Source organism: Salvelinus sp. IW2-2015, linkage group LG4q.1:29 (genome assembly GCF_002910315.2).
Source record: "Salvelinus sp. IW2-2015 linkage group LG4q.1:29, ASM291031v2, whole genome shotgun sequence".
NCBI classification, from domain to species: Eukaryota; Metazoa; Chordata; class Actinopteri; order Salmoniformes; family Salmonidae; genus Salvelinus; species Salvelinus sp. IW2-2015.
In genome coordinates, this window is record NC_036842.1 from 59,815,071 (window position 1) to 59,831,637 (window position 16,567).

At 40.2% G+C, this 16,567-nt stretch overlaps 1 protein-coding gene across 1 annotated transcript in view; it reads left to right on the forward strand.

Moving 5' to 3' along the window:
• Positions 1 to 16,567, forward strand: part of LOC111962261 (cytosolic carboxypeptidase 4) — a 141,188-nt gene that overhangs the window by 97,734 nt on the left and 26,887 nt on the right. Inside the window, exons 21-23 of the mRNA XM_070442990.1 lie at positions 962 to 1,093; positions 1,390 to 1,566; positions 9,792 to 9,952. Of these exons, the coding sequence (XP_070299091.1) occupies positions 962 to 1,093; positions 1,390 to 1,566; positions 9,792 to 9,952 (470 nt within the window). The remainder of the gene's footprint in view (positions 1 to 961; positions 1,094 to 1,389; positions 1,567 to 9,791; positions 9,953 to 16,567) is intronic.

Consider the following 16,567-nt stretch of genomic DNA (forward strand, 5'->3'; position numbering starts at 1 on the left):
TCCCTGGTCTATCTGATTCACCTCCCCTGAACTTTGTGTTGTTCATTCAGATATATAACTCAACATCCCTGGTCTATCTGATTCACCTCCCCTGATTTTTGTGTTGTTCTTTCTGAATCTACTTATCTTGTTTATAGCTAAGCTGTTCTGCTGTGATCTCTACCTGAACTCCAACAACCATTTGCTCTGTTTCCAGAATGTAAAGTCAGGCAAACATCTAGCTCTGGGTTTCTCAGCCCTTCTTACCACAAACTTGATTGAACTGTTTTAGAACTGTTTAACCTCAGTTACAGGTAACTCATTTAGATAATGACAATCTGGCAGGTTTATTTCTGTAACTGAAAATGCATTGCATGTGTCTTTAACCTTGAAATGCCAAATATAAGTTAATTATGTAAAATCAATGTTCATAGTGAAACAAAGGCTTTTTTGAGGGCCATGATTACTTTTCCTGCCTCAGCGTAAACGTAAAGAATCAGAAACTTTCTCACCTATGGGTTTGATCATTTTTACTGTGTTGGGAAATGAACAAGTCAATTGTGTGGCAGCAGTATAATAAAAAAATGAACTCGATTTGTAAATCAATTGAACCGTTATTTACAGTTTATTATTATCGTAATCACCCAGTGTACCTGCAAATAATTATGAGCATGAAACTGTATTATTATCACTAAACAAAACAAGTGCTTCATGCATGCAATTTATTGATAGTGATTGACTTCTCTTTGTTGTAAATGTTGCTAACCAAAGTGTCTTCCACGTGAATTGATGTGGTTAATGCACACTTTGACTAGATAGTCGACTGCATTTGTGCTAAAGCCGCTGTGTTATTATCTCACACAATGGCCCTTAAAACCTTGTCATTTTTGTGATCCCCGTTAGATTAATGATGTTCAACGACGCCCAAAACCTTGTGTTCCTTCAGGGCCGTCATCACAGCTGTGTCATGTTGCCTCCACAGGTGTTCTGTGATTACCATGGTCACTCGCGGAAGAAGAATGTGTTCCTGTACGGCTGTAGTGTGAAGGAGACTGTGTGGCAGTCAGGTTCTGCTGTCAATACTGCCACTCTGAAGGAGGACCCAGGATATAGGGTAGCTATTACTGGATATATGAAGTAGAATTACTTTAACGCTTGGTCATCATTACCTAGCTACGGTATCAAGCTTTGTTTGGGGAAGACAATGTGTCTTGGGAATGTTGTCATGTAGTTAAAAACAATGAATTTATATATTCTAAATAATTTAGCAATCATTTATTAGAGCTTCAATGAATCATGACGGTAATCAACCTTTCTTTATCTACATTATTTGGGCTAAACAGTGTAAAGAATACCCACCCCTGCACCTGTATTAAAGCCCATTTCTTCTCCCTCTGTCTTTGTCTCCAGACCATCCCTAAGACTCTGGACCGGATAGCCCCAGCCTTCTCCTTCAACAGCTGCAACTACCTTGTGGAGAAGTCCCGAGAGGCCACAGCCCGGGTGGTGGTCTGGAGGGAGATGGGTGTGCTCCGGAGCTACACCATGGAGAGCACCTACAATGGCTGCGACCAGGGCGTCTTTAAGGTTGGTACACAGAGACCGCTGTTATGAGCCCTGGCTTAGTGTATATGTTTGTGGAAGTCAACATCACTCTTTACGATGTGCTTCATGAGTCTGTGTTGGGGCCAGTTCATTGATACGTTGGTGCAGTAGAGCTATTTCGTCAACTGTGGAAGATAATTGGTTTGAGTGCCTTGTCCTAAATAGACAGAGAAGGATAGCTCTTCAAAATGCACCGATGCATTGGCTTCCTCTGGGATTGTAGTGGTATACAATCAGTGTTCCCTCCCTGAGGCACAAACACTCACACCTCCTTTGAGAAATAACAGTGGAGTAGAAATATTATGTTTGAATAAGCACAGTAGATATCAACAGAAGAGTCATACTAGTGTATCTTCTCATGCTGCAACATCTCTTGAGAAGAAATGGTTCATATATTATGAAGAGGGGGAGAAAGGAACACCTCCCAAAAGCAATATGGGTAATTAGGCTTGCACTCCTAAAGTAGTCTTAAAAAGTTGGCCTGTAAACTAGACCCACTTTTGCAGTAGTTTTCTTTGACCTATAAATAATTTGTCTTTATATGAGCAGCGGAACTTTTCACTCTCCTCGTGCTATGATTTTTAACAGTAGTTCTCCTATGAAGACAATAAGAAATAAAAATGTCTTAGTAAAGGTTATCCGGTCCACGGAAGAAAATATGTAGCTACAGTTGTGCCAATGTTTCTCCCCTGACAAATATTCCACTAACCTTAGCTGTACTGTAGTAGTCTTGGGAGGGAAGTGTTGGCATAACAGTACAGGTTTTGCAATCCTCACGTGTCCATGGATCCCTCCATTTGACCTTCCCCAAACCCCCCCTACCTACCTCTTCCCCACCTTTCAACTCCCCTCCATGTAATGATCTCATTGGAGGAGAAGCCATCCCCTCTCTCTGTCTCCTCATTATAGCCTGCAGAAGGTAATAATCATTTATTGCACTGCTGATTGGTTCACATGGTGTTTTTTGTAATCATGTTTTAAAAGCTACTAGGCAACGTCTCCCAGGTGATTTCACAAATTTTGCCTGCATTTTCGATGATGCAGAATTATTTTCGATTGTTGTTATTTAACCTTTATTTATCTTATGTATATATACTGAACAAAAATATAAATACAGCATGCAACAATTTCAACATTTTTACTGAGTTAAAGTTCATATAAGGAAATCAGTCAATTGAAATAAATTCATTAGGCCCTAATCTATGGATTTCACATGATTAGGCAGGGGCGCAGCCATAGGTAGGCCTGGGAGGGAGCCAGGCACATCCACTGGGGAGCCAGGCCCAGCCAATCAGAATGAGTTTTTCTCCACAAAAGGGCTTTATTACAGACATAAATAGTTCTCAGTTTCATCAGCTGTCCGGGTGACTGGTCTCAGACGATCCCACATGTGAAGAAGCCGGATGTGGAGGTCCTGGGCTGGCGTGGTTACACGTGGTCTGCGGTTGTGAGGCCAGTTGGACGTACTGCCAAATTCTCTAAAACGATGTTGGGGGTGGCTTATGGTAAAGAAATGAACATTCAATTCTCTGGCAACAGCTCTGGTGGACATTCCTGCAGTCAGCATGCCAATTGCACACTCACTCAAAACTTGAGATATCTGTGGCATTTTGTTGTGTGAGCTTTTGGTGCGCTTTTGGTGCGTATCGAAAATGTCTGGGATTTTTATTTCAGCTCATGAAACATGAACACCTTACATGCTGCGTTTATATTTTTGTTCAGTGTATATATGCTTCTTTCACATAAACATAAAAGTAAGCCACGTCATCTTCCTTTATTCACCCTTTTCAATCCATCTTTAAACAGCGTTCGACTACGAGTAAGTACTGAAGATTCACTTATGATCATCAGTGTGGGCAAACAACCTTGGTGAAGAAATTACATATAATGTTCAGACCATCAGAAATAAGAGACATGAAATTGGGCCGCAGAGGCAGCCAGTGGATAGGTGGGAACATTGCCAGAATACCTTCCCCTCTTTAGATGAGTGCCATGGGTCCGTTCATGCCCACAGTTAATCTTGACCTTGGTGGTAATATCTTATTGTATGGTATATTTATGCTGTAACTTTCTATAGCATAGCTTTTTCAAAATGAGATAAAGGTTGTTCCATAGCAGAGTGTTCCTGAGCATGAAGAAAATTAAGTTGAGTCAATGAAAGATCACTTTCAAATGTATATCAGGAGGATTAAGGTGTTGATTACATGTTCAAGTCCTCTATTTTAACCCCCACCCCACCAAGAAAATCTACTGTTAAACTGCCTTCATGGTTTCATGTAATTCCTGATTTAAATGATATTAGAAGATCCATAAGTGATGGAACTGTCTCTGTAGAATAGAGCAAGCACATTTTGACAGCAATACATGCTGATCAATGGAATTCGAACAAATCAGCGGTCCCCATTCAAGACATCAGTCAGGAAGTTAAAGCTTGGTCGCAAATGGGTCTTCCAAATGGACAATGACCCCAAGCATACTTCCAAAGTCGTGACAAAATGGCCTAAGGACAACAAAGTCAAGGTATTGGCGTGGCCATCACAAAGCCCTGACCTCAACCTATAGAAAATGTGTGGGCAGAACTGAAAAAGCGTGTGCGAACAAGGAGGCCTACAAGCCTGACTCAGTTACACCAGCTCTGTCAGGAGGAATGGGTCAAAATTCACCCAACTTATTGTGGGAAGCTTGTGGAAGGCTACCCAAAATGTTTGACCCAAGTTAAACAATTTAATAAAGGCAATGCTATCAAATACTAATTGAGTATATGTAAACTTCTGACCCACTGGGAATGTGATGAAAGAAATAAAAGCTGAAATAAATAATTCTCTCTACTATTATTCTGACATTTCACATTCTTAAAATAAAGTGGTGATCCTAACTGACCTAAAACAGGGATTTTTTACTGGGATTAAATGTCAGGAATTGTGAAAAACTGAGTTTAAATGTATTTGCTAAGGTGTATGTAAACTTCCGACTTCAACTGTATGAGAGTCATTTGAAACCATTCTCTCTATGCTCTCTCTATAGCACAGTCAATGACTTAGAAGACTGAGTCCAGCTGGCTAGAATAACACTCACTAAGTGTTGCTGTGTTGGTTATCAGATCAGAAGCTGAATGTGGGTGATATGGACTAATGGATGAGAAAATCTGACTTTTCATTAGGATGGCCCAGTGAGCAGGTGGTGGGCCATATGTTTGCTACATGCACTTTAGGGTTGGGAAAAAGCCTGAATGTTTCTTGATTAAAAAGTCTGTACTAATATCGTCAGGCCGTGTCAGAAGTCTGGCAGACCATCTCTCTCTCTCTCTCTCTCTCTCTCTCTCTCTCTCTCTCTCTCTCTCTCTCNTCTCTCTCTCTCTCTCTCTCTCTCTCTCTCTCTCGCTCTTTATGTGCTGCTTGAGCAGTCACTGATGAAATGACCTCAGTTCACCGTTAATTCATGCCAATTAGTGGCTTGTGTGAGACGTGGGATTGGCTGTGGGATTCGTCAGGGACTAGAAGCTTAATTATCCTCTCAGACAGTCACTGAATCAGAGACTGGGTCAGTGATGGGAGCAGCTCACCACTGAGTTTGCAATACGCTGGGTTTGGTATGCAGGCTTAGTGAACTAAGTGTTGGTTTTATTCTACATGTAGGAGAATATTTTTAAACAGTGACCAAAATATTCTGTACTTCATTCACACATGGATTTGTATCATTTTTGGTATCCTGAATTTCCTTATTTTCAGAACTGTATGGGCAATTCAAGGGGATTCCTTGGCCTGAACTCCTAACATCAGTTGAATCTATTATCTTTGTTTTTCATAATGATAGCCTGTCAAAATATGAATACATTAATGTGATTATTGCTGCAAGTATAACTGTTGAATATGAGGTTTTCAGATCAGCCACAATATAAAAACTGACTACGTGAATTGGGACAAATGCATATTGAAAGCAATATTGACTTTTCCCTTCCCACTGAATCTTTCCATTCACCACCATGACACTAGGTTTCTATTGCTTGACGCAGTAAGACTGTCTACGCTAAAAGAAGGGAAATCTTCAAAGGAATCTAATTTGCATCACAAAGATTCTACCTCTAATCACCTTAGCTTTGCATTTCCAGCTAGAGGGGAAGAATGTCTGCTGAGTTGTCATTTCTTTACGCCCAAACTAATCAAGTCTTATTTTTCTTAAGGACACAATTAAGACAAACGAGTGCCAAGATAAATGAGCACAAAATACTTTGATTAGGTTTCTGGAGTTTCTCGCGTCCTCACAAACTACCGGTTGTCTTCCTCTTTTATGGTCCTTCATTCTAGATACGCTTCCAAAATAAAGAAGAGGACAAGAGGATGACTTCATTTATAGGGCTTTAAAAGGCTTTTATTTGAAATGTAAAAGTTTGTCAGATAATGTAAAGGTGCCAAAAAACAATCACAGGATGCTCCACTAAAGCCGAGTTTAATAACTACAACTCAAAATACATACATTAGTCAGTGATTTAATAATACAGTTATATATCAAACTTCCCCAGAATAAGCTTTCCTAGTGGGACCACATACACATAGAGGACAAGAGAGCCAGCACATCAACTTCAAACCCCAGGGCAGTGACCTCAGAATATATTTCCTGAAGGTCAGTCTTTCGCTGAGGAAGGCAGAACCCATCCAATATTCATCAGGGTCTAATATCAAATGAAAGAGTCATGACGAGAGAGCCTTTTAAAAGATACACCAAATGCCAAATCCCAGACAAAATCCTCCTGCACTACATCCGTGTTGCAGGGAGTGTGTGTGTGTGTGTGCGTGTGTGCGTGCATGCATGTGTGTGTAACGCCTTGGTGGACTCACCTTACCACACTCCCGGCCAACCTGTGTTCTGTTTGAGGACTGACTGAGGTGCGTGAACCTGTTAACAAGACCATTAGGGAGTTGTTGTTTCCAATGAGCGGCCACCGCAGTGGGAAGGCACAATCTGTACAGGATATAGACAGTGATTTCTACAGGGAGGTTAAAGGACACGCTAACCAACATCAGGAGACTAGACAACTGTTTCCCAATCCTGGTCCTGGGGACCCAAAGGAGTGCACATTTTTGTTTTTGCTTTAGCACTCCACACCTGATTCAAATCATCAAAGCCTGATGATGAGTTGATCATTTGAGTCGGCTGTGTAGTGCTAGGGCAAAAACAAAGGTCCCCAGGACCAGGATTGAGAACCACTGGACTAGATACAGAGACTAACTCCCCAAACAAGGGACCAAGAGGCTCCAGACGCTCTGTTTGCTTTGTATCGTGTATTGCAGGGAAATATTAATGTGTGTTGTGTTCAGACTCCCTTTTTTAATTTCCTGGGGCTTGAAAGGAGATATCATTTACAAGTGGCTATAGAGAGGAGGCTAATGATAATCTGAAGGAAATATCCTCCGTTACCGTAAATCTCATAAAGGAATTTTAACAGAAATGTAAATCGAGTGGGCGGTACAATACAGGCTACACAGAGTATGTTGGGAAATCTGTGGTAGAGGTTTGAAACCATGGTGTCTCTATGGGCTGGAGAAGTCATGTTGACATGATGGAGATCTGTATGCATGGCTAGGAGTTCATTAAGAGATTCATCAAAGCCACGAGATCTTTTTAAGCATTTCTCCGTAACGCCCGCTTGAAACCCACACATCTATTTATGGACATATGCTATACAAATCAGCCATCCCAACATGGGACAAGGACACTTGGCTCTCTCCTCAAACAGCAAATGAGGTCCCTCTGATCCCATGGTTGGAGTTATCTCACATGAAAAATACATACAATTCAAGCACTGTTTCAAATGCTCAATTATTATTGCCATTTGTCTGATCTTTGGCATAGATTTATTTTGAAAGTGAAACATTAGTCTAGCAGTATTTTGCTGTTTTTTTTTATTTAGCAACAGGGTGTGTCAGAAGGTTTCCAGGCCAGCTGTACGACAGATAGTAAACCCCATGAAATATGTAGGACAGACATAGCTACTGTATGAGACAGCATAATGAATACAGTTGTATTCGTTTAGTATAGTCCCTGGGCCACCATCTCAACGGCATTATTAGGCACTTGGTCGATAATAAATGTATCAAATGGCAAATTACAATTAAATGATTTGTGAACCATTAGTGTAATGTCAGACCCTGCAGTTGAACTGGAAGGGGATATAGGGAGCCAAGTCTCTCTCTCTCTGATGTACAGATGTAGGATCTTAATTTGATCACTCTTTTGCAAACTTGTAGTGTATTCAAGGTTTAAAAAGGCTTGTACATTTAGTGATTTCCACTTTAAAATGTCAGACTTGATTTGGCCAAATGAAAAATGTATCAATCCCTACAAAAACTGTCCATTAATTATAATCCAAATAATAATTCACATTTCTTGTTGCTGCAGGATTATTTTCCTGCTGTAGCAAACTGGCTCAAATTACGATCCTACATCTGTACTTGACACTTGGAAGCTCATAGGCTATAATTTTTTTAGCTATTAACCAAACACTATGCCCTTTGGGAACTTGCTGGGTAGTTCATATTGCTCTATTGTTATACTCAGATAGAGAAGGTATTGTGTCATTTAGGAAGCAGCTTGTGCTCACAGATGCATCAGATACTTTCTTCCTTTCATTAGCCGTAGCATTAGTGCCAGAAAGGTGTAATTAACATTCCCACATTTCCATTGCACATATCTGTCTTTAAATGAGCCAACATGAGAAAAGGAAGAGTGGTTTAATTACATGACATATCCTCATGCCATCCTCATGTTTGACATTTTGAGGAGGGTGAGAGCAGAGTCAGCAATTGAAATGGTCAATGTTGCCTCCACAATGCAAACAGGGGAAGAATTGATTTTCCTTCCCAAGCAAACAGCCAGGGCTCTATGCATGCTGGACATGTAAACCTCTTCTTCTGCACTCTGAATTATTGAACAGCTATCCCTTGCACACTATGTACCACTCATTTTGACAGGTTGGTCTGTCTTCTTAGTGCAATATATGGTGTTTCTCAGGGGGTATGGATCCAGACACACACACAAACACAATGCACACAAACACACACACACACACACTTCGAAGCCATGACACTTTTAGACAGTCTCCTCCCATGAGTCACAGAGCTACTGCGGGCCCAGCACCCAGCTCTCCAGTTCTCTAGCCCTCCTCACTACCCTGTCTCATTGCACATGCGGCGCACGGAGCAGGCATTCCACTTATCTGCTCTGACATGGTTCCTACAGGGGAGGAGAAAAGGATATTGGATGGAAGAAAAGCATGGCCTAAACACAGGATTAAAGAGGAGGAGAGTCATCTGGAAAATTGCTACACTATTTGTTTTGCCATTATGGCGATTGTGGATGAAAACATCACACCTGCTCTAAAGAGACTGCATGCGGAGCAGAGCATGTGATTCTGAAGTCTCATTGAGTACTATGCTGGAGCGGGGTGACATATAGGCCAAATGGATACATGGCTGTAGCAGGCTGAGAGTCACTTGTGAGGATCACAAGGCTGCTGAAAAACATGCCATTATCATGTCATGTGTCACCCGTATTTACTCTTATATTTGCATAAACACGTCCTTTTGTAAAGCATGCCACGTTTCATCAGTTTGGTGACAGCCGCGGAGAGAAACAAACAGCCCGGTTGGATGACACCCTCTGGGGATCTGCTACTGGTGGTCTTCTCCTAACCCTTAGAGAAGTAGCTTCTAATGTGCATGTGCTAATAACACGGTTGAGTAAGCAGGTGCAGTTGCCTGTAGAGCAATTATCTGCAATCATTATAACATTACGAGATTCCCAGGCAAAACATACAAAAGCTAATGTCCTGAAGGTGCAAGTTCTATGTATTCAGAGCAGATAGGTTAATGAGCAGATCACAGCTATTTTTCCATGACAGTCGCTACTTTGATATGAATACAATTATCCAGAGAGGCTTTCTATACAACACACTCAGTGGTTATGGACTGTAGGCTAAATACCCCAATGGCCCCACTCAGAAGTATTACAATTTAGTTACCAGGCTAATGTAAAGCTGAAGCAATCCTACTTGTCCAGAAATTACAGTACATACCATACCAGTAATCAGAAGGCTATTTATCTTGTTTCTTTCTAATGAAAGACCGGAAGCTTTTCTAAAGACGTCATATCATATCCTGATGTTCTTGTGTTTTAAATGGACCGCGTCTGTGTTGTCTTGTTTGTTCTAGGGCATGCAGACTGGCACGGGGGAATTGGAGGAGATGGGGGTGAAGTTCTGTCAGTCGCTGCTCTCCCTGAGGAGGAACACCATGCTGTACAACAGGAGAGTCATCAGCCAGCCAACCCTGCTCAACCTGGATGACAACCTCCTAGACCACAAGTCCCGCAAGTAAGTCCTTTTTCTGATGGTCCATAGGTCCCTCTGTCCCCTGTCTCCAGCCAACACACACACTACATACACACACACTACACACACACACACACTGCACACACACACTGCACACAGTTGGCAGGGTGAGCCCCTGAGAGTAGACCCTGAGAAACACAATCAAACAAGTTTAGATGGGATCAATGAAAAAATGTTTTGTGGTGGGGTAGGCAGCAGTGCTTTTTAGAGTTCATTGATTACATACTACTGTATGATGAAGCACTTAGAAAAGCATTTAATAGTGGATACACTTTTAAAGACAGTCCAAGTACCGTTAAATAATATTAAGCAGTACTAGGGCTATCTTTCAAAGTGTATGGAAGCCAAGCCATTGCCTGGAAAGGATCCATCTTGGCCACTTACTCAACCACATTTTACCTATACACCAATTAAATATTGGCTTGACTGTCTTGCTATAATCGTTTCCATCTGAGTTGCTGGCTTTCCAGTAATTACAATTTGAGACGCTCCGCCATTTCCTGGTTGCAAAAATTCTAATAGTTTGCCTAATATCAGTTTGTGACAAAACAAGCAATGTAAATGTGTAGTGTAGAGAATCATTGTACCATCTAAATCACTGTGATATATCTTTTCAATAACCCCAAATATTGTATTTTCAGCTGGTTTACAAAACCAAAAGTAAAAGACGCAAAAAACAAAACTCAAGAATGCATAGAAATATCGCACATTGAAACAATCTACCACTTCTTAGACTTGCTTTCAACGAGAATGAGAGATCTATAACTCATATTTTCTATGTGAATTTGGTCAGGTCGCCCCAAAAAGTAGCATAGTGCAGCTTTAAGGAACTTTTTATATTTTGGAGTGCTACGCTTCCTTTTTTCACTCTCTTGTTTTTTTCCAGACATCCACAAGTTTTAGATTCACTTACTGCCTGGATTTATGGAATGGAATAAAATGGATAAACTGCACTATAGATTTTTAACTTCAATTCTGTTTTGTGAACTTTTTGTATAATTACTGTACGTCTTGTCCTCGTCGACAATTTGGTCGGGATTATTGCATTTCTTACTCTTTCTTTCTCTTGAGGGGTTATATAAAATGTTTTTACATGTATAAAACCCCTCACTACGTAAAAAAAGTAGGATCTAGTTCTGTTAAGTTAGCTGTTCCTTCCCTGGCGCATTATGCAAGTGTGGTAGTAGAGAGAGGACACCATGTCCGACTGTGTTAGCCTTTTACTCAACATATCTTACAATAACATTAGAGCAGTTGAAAGTACAGTATGAGAAGGTGGCCTTAATATTTGCCCACATTCTTGAATATGTGACTCGGGCCGTGACCCCACTCTTCGAGGGTGTCTCAGGGGGAGTTGGGATATGCAAAAAACATTCACAATTCACACATGCGTATAATACACACTTGTTCATGTGTAAAACAGGACAAATATAAGCACCCATCAAATTATTATAATTACAATTATTATTATTATATTTACATCAGCTGACACTGCATAAAATGGCCTGTTTCAGGGTGATTAGATGTGTGTCCAAATGTCTTTAATCTAATCATGACAAGTAGAAGTCACGATAAAAACAGATCTCAACAGTCATGAGTTTGGAATTTCTGTGAACTTCACCTGTCTGAGTCATCAGCTCTGGAAGGACATGGACCTTCACACATGCTAATAGCTCTTAACCCCTTGGCCATTGTCCTCATTCATCCCAATCAGATCAGCAGCAATCTTCTCCAAACCTGTGCATGGTAGCCTTTGAAATTGGTTCACATATTTGAAAATCGTCTTAATAAGAACTATATACTATTAAGTTATTGGAATATATATTCATATGACTATAAATGTAATTTCATCATTTTAAGATTTAACATCTAATTCAACTGTATTTTTATTTTCACACTTTAGAGAAAATTTATAAAATGAAAGATACAAAACTAACAAAGGCAGTAAAAGACATGAATCAATGAAGATAAAACAAAGGATGTCAAAAATATCAACAAAGTTGTCTTAAATTAGGCCAAGCTAAAAAGGCAGACTGTCAAATGATATTTAAACACATCAAGCATTTTCACTGTACATTGCAAAGTTCCATATCAAAAATACTTTATAAATGTACAGTGTACATAGTGTAAATACTGCATGTCGATTTGTGTAAACTCTGCTTCTACATATGTTGTCTGTCTGTATATCCTGTTTATCGTCTGTATATCCTGTTTATTGTCTGTCTGTATATCCTGTTTATCGTCTGTTTTTATATCCTGTTTATCGTCTGTCTGTATATTCTGTTAATCGTCTGTCTGTATATCCTGTTTATCGTCTGTCTGTATATCCTGTAATCGTCTATCTGTATATCCTGTTTATCGTCTGTTTTTATATCCTGTTTATCGTCTGTCTGTATATGCTGTTTATTGTGGCAACATCATTTCACCAATTCAAATTCCTGCGAATCAAGGTGATTCTGAATATATTCTCTTGCTTATATGCCCATGCTTTCCACTGCTTTTACGAATTATTTTTAAACCTACACGCACCTGGGAGTGCTTCTTGCACTTGGAAGTGAAATGTAATTGAGTTTCAGTCCCTCCTTCCAATGTCTAACATGAAACTTCTTGTGATGGGAATGAAAGGTTTAAAAGTTCAGATCGTGACGTTCATGATTCATCTACAATGCCATACTCCCCTTGTTTTCCTCAAATCAATCTAAGCCTTCATGTTTAAAAAGGTTTTCATTACCCATTGCTGGTGTGCCTGTGTATGTGTGTGTATATACTTGTGTGTATGTGTATAGTTGTCTGTGTTTGTGCTGTATAAAGAAAGACATGTCTTCTCCAGCTATTGTTTTGGAGTTTAGATCTGATTCCTCCTCTGACAGCCAACACAGCTGCTGTCTACAGATGGGGTTCACCTTGCTGTGAAATAAGCCTTTCTCTCTGCCACCCACCCTCATCAACCAGTCACATTATGCAAGCCCAGAGCAGCCACACCACACTTACAGTATTTACCTTGCTTCCTCCTATTGTCCAGAATACTGAGTAAATTGCAGACAACTTTGTGAGCTGCCCATGGATAGGTCTATAGATGAATTAGCAAACTCAAAGTTATGTATTTGGTGGAGTAATGAGGAGGAAAGTGTTCAATGAGAATAGAAAATAAACAGTATTTTTATCTGACTTTTTAGTTTCTGGAAAACATATATACATAAAGTAGCAGTGATGGTGATTTCTATGAAACACATGTCCCTTGAGATTGCATTGACCTCAAACATAATTCACGCAATATCAGTTTACCATGATTTACTTACTGCGATCCTGAGGTTTAGCTTGTATTTCCAGATCCAGCCCTGAAAAATGTATCCTAATTGAATATTTAATCAATTAAGTGAATTGTTCAGTGCAGTTCAATGATGCAGATGCTTAACTACTGAAACTGATCTCTCATCTTCAGATAAGAAACGGTTTCTGTAATGTTCTGTTTCTCAACCATAACCCTTCTTGTGCTCCATCACCCATTCCTTGGTCGAATAAAAAAGAACAGCCGATATCTTATGAGTCTAATATACTAGTTATAAGAAGCACTGTATACACATCTCGCTATCTCTGTTATTGTATCAAATTTAGCCTAACTCTCTTTTCCGTATCAAAGCGAGCTCAAGAAATGTTGATACAGTGCACTTGGCAGATTGATTACATTTCTGTCAGTTTCTTAGTTTCATAGATTCTTACAGCTTGCGTTCACTTCATACAATCCCAAACAAAGCAACAAGAAAAACACATTTATTCTGGCAGTTTGAAACTCATTCCATTAGAGGTTACCATGAACTGCATTAACTGGTGTATCCAGTCTGAATTGAGCATCGGCCTTCAGGAATCACAGTTTACCTCTTCATTTAGGTTCTCTTCTCCTAGATCTACAGGTAACTGCCAAAATAAAGGAAACACTTGAGTAAATGACAGATGCAAAGTTTATTGAATGCAGGTGCTTCCACACAGTTGTGGATCCTGAGTTAATAAAGCAATTAACATCCCATCATGCTTAGGGTCTTGATTAGAAATGCCCAGTTGCCATTATTTTGGCTACCATGGCTAGAAGAAGAGATCTCAGTGACTTTGACTTTGAAAGAGGGGTCTCAAAGGAACATAGGGGGTTTAAAAGGTGTCTGTGTCTCAGTCACTAAATCTCAACCCAAATGAACACTTCTAAGGAGATTCTGGAATGGCACCTGAGACAGTGTTTTCCACCACCATTTGCATTAGGAATTTATTGTGGAAGAATGGTGTTGCATCCCTCCAAAATGTTCTGGATCGAACCAAAAAGGGTTCTATGCTTGCTTCACATATCTGCCACACCTGGTTCCATGTAGAACCCTAAATGGAACTCAAGGGTTCTATATGGAACCAATTTTGGTTCAGTGAAGAAGAACGGTTCTATAGTATATAGAACCTTTAGGAATGCCATATACAATATGAAGCAAGTGATAGAACCCTTTTTGGTTCTATCCAGAACCTTTTTTTCCAGACATTCTGTTAGAATCTCGTGGTTGCCAAACACTTTATGTTGGTGTTTCCTTTATTTTGGTAGTTATCTGTAGATTCACATGGGTTCTCCTGTAGAAGATGTCATGGAAAAGTAGCCTTGGATGATAAAGAGAACCATTGTATCAGACAGCCTAGTTGTATTTCCCCTCCATGAAGCTGTGTAATCTTCAGTCCGGCTACAGTTTCATGCCTTTTTTTATTGATAGCACATTATGTTAGGAAACATAGCACTGCTTTCATCTTTGCTCACACATACGATTGAGTTCATCTCAAATACCACCAGCATGACAGGCTAGCTATTGTATGCTTCATGCACTGGGTAGTCCTGCCTGATGGAGGATGTGTTTGGCATGGCAATGATGGTGACAAGAGTCAACTAAAGCATACTAGATCAGGGCCCAGGTTAGTGGGAACTAGAGGTCTTCACAGGTCAAAAAAGTTGGACCCGTTCCGAAATGGATCTGTGGTTTTTCCACCTGACCCGATATGCATAAATTAATTTAAAAAGAAAACGGAGACCCGTTCCGAATGGACTCAAGGACAGTCAGACCCGTTCCGAAAAGGGCAGTGGAAAACAGACACAAACAGACCCGTGCTGGTTGGGATCCGAGAGACACATTTTTTGTTGCGCTAAATGCATCAGGCCATTGCATGCATAGACCCTTTCCTATAGTCTTAGTGGTCCACTGTATGATATGAATATAAAATATATATATATTAAGAGAAACAAGCTTAGGCCTAGCCCTAGAGAGACTGAGAGAAAGATAGAGATATGCCGGTGCCGTGTCACCGACATCGACATGGATTTATTTGTATACTATATAGATAGGCTACTACTGCTGTACAGATACAGGGGTACAGAAGGAGGCTAATTCATACATTTTCGATTATAATATTTTTATAAAGATAAGCATTGTATTGTTTGACTCAACAAATAACAGCAATAGGCTAATGCTATTTTTTTTTACATCAAGCACATAATAATAATAATTATTATTATTAATGACTAAACAATTAATAATAAATCAATGAAAGGGAGAAAATGACATTAAACCTGAATAGCGAGTTGCACACAGTCCATTTGGCTGCGCCAACGTTCTTCTCCTCTTTGTCTACTACAATATTAAAACTTGTCCCCGAGGACATTCCCCTTGTCGGCTTCTTTTCACCATCGTCTTCCTCCTCTAACTTTCCTTTTACTTCAATGAAAAATAACTCCATCTTCGGAATCAACTTAGCCTAGGCCAAGGCTCCTCTTACTCGGTCCCTCTCTCGTCGCAGCAGCAGGAGCATGTGAGGTGAGCAGTTGGAACTGGACATAAGCTATATGTTTTATTGAGTTGCAATTGGCTGACACAGATAACAAGCGTGTGCAGTTCTCATCAAACAAACAGTAAATTAACAGAGGACAGGTCCAATTGGGTCCAGTCGGTAAATCAATTTTTAGTTGCACATAGCCGAGATCCGTGGCAATTATATCAGACCGGACCCAGATCTGAGACAAAAGTCAGAAGTTAGGACCCGGGTCTGCTCGGGTCCCGGGTCGGATGTCAGAATTTTGGGTCTGTGAAGATCTCTAGTGGGAACACTCCTCCCAGCAGATCTATAGTGGTCATTTCAATTGCATTCTGACTTATGTTCCTCCTATGTTCTTCCCACTGTCTTCTGCAGTCTTAGCCTGCGTTTGATGTGTGAATAAGCATGCTTTCCTACTCTGCCATAAAAAAAAATGTCCAGCACAAACCCCTTATATTCATGAGCGTTAATTCATTTGAACAAGTTTCATAACTCCTGAGATGTGCTTTACAAACTGCTTGTTTTGAAATCAGGTTCATTAGTAGGGCTTGTTGCAAGAGTAGCACCTTCTGCTCTGCCTTTGGAAAGAACAAAGACAGAGGCCCAAGGGTCCTGAGCATTGGCAAGCCTAGTTTCAAACAGATGGAACAAGTCAGGTGAATATATTTAGGCAACATTGATTGTGCATTCAGATTGTGCAATGAGATACACAACATGACCAAAAGTATGTGGACACCTGCTCGTTGAATATCTCATTCCAAAATCATG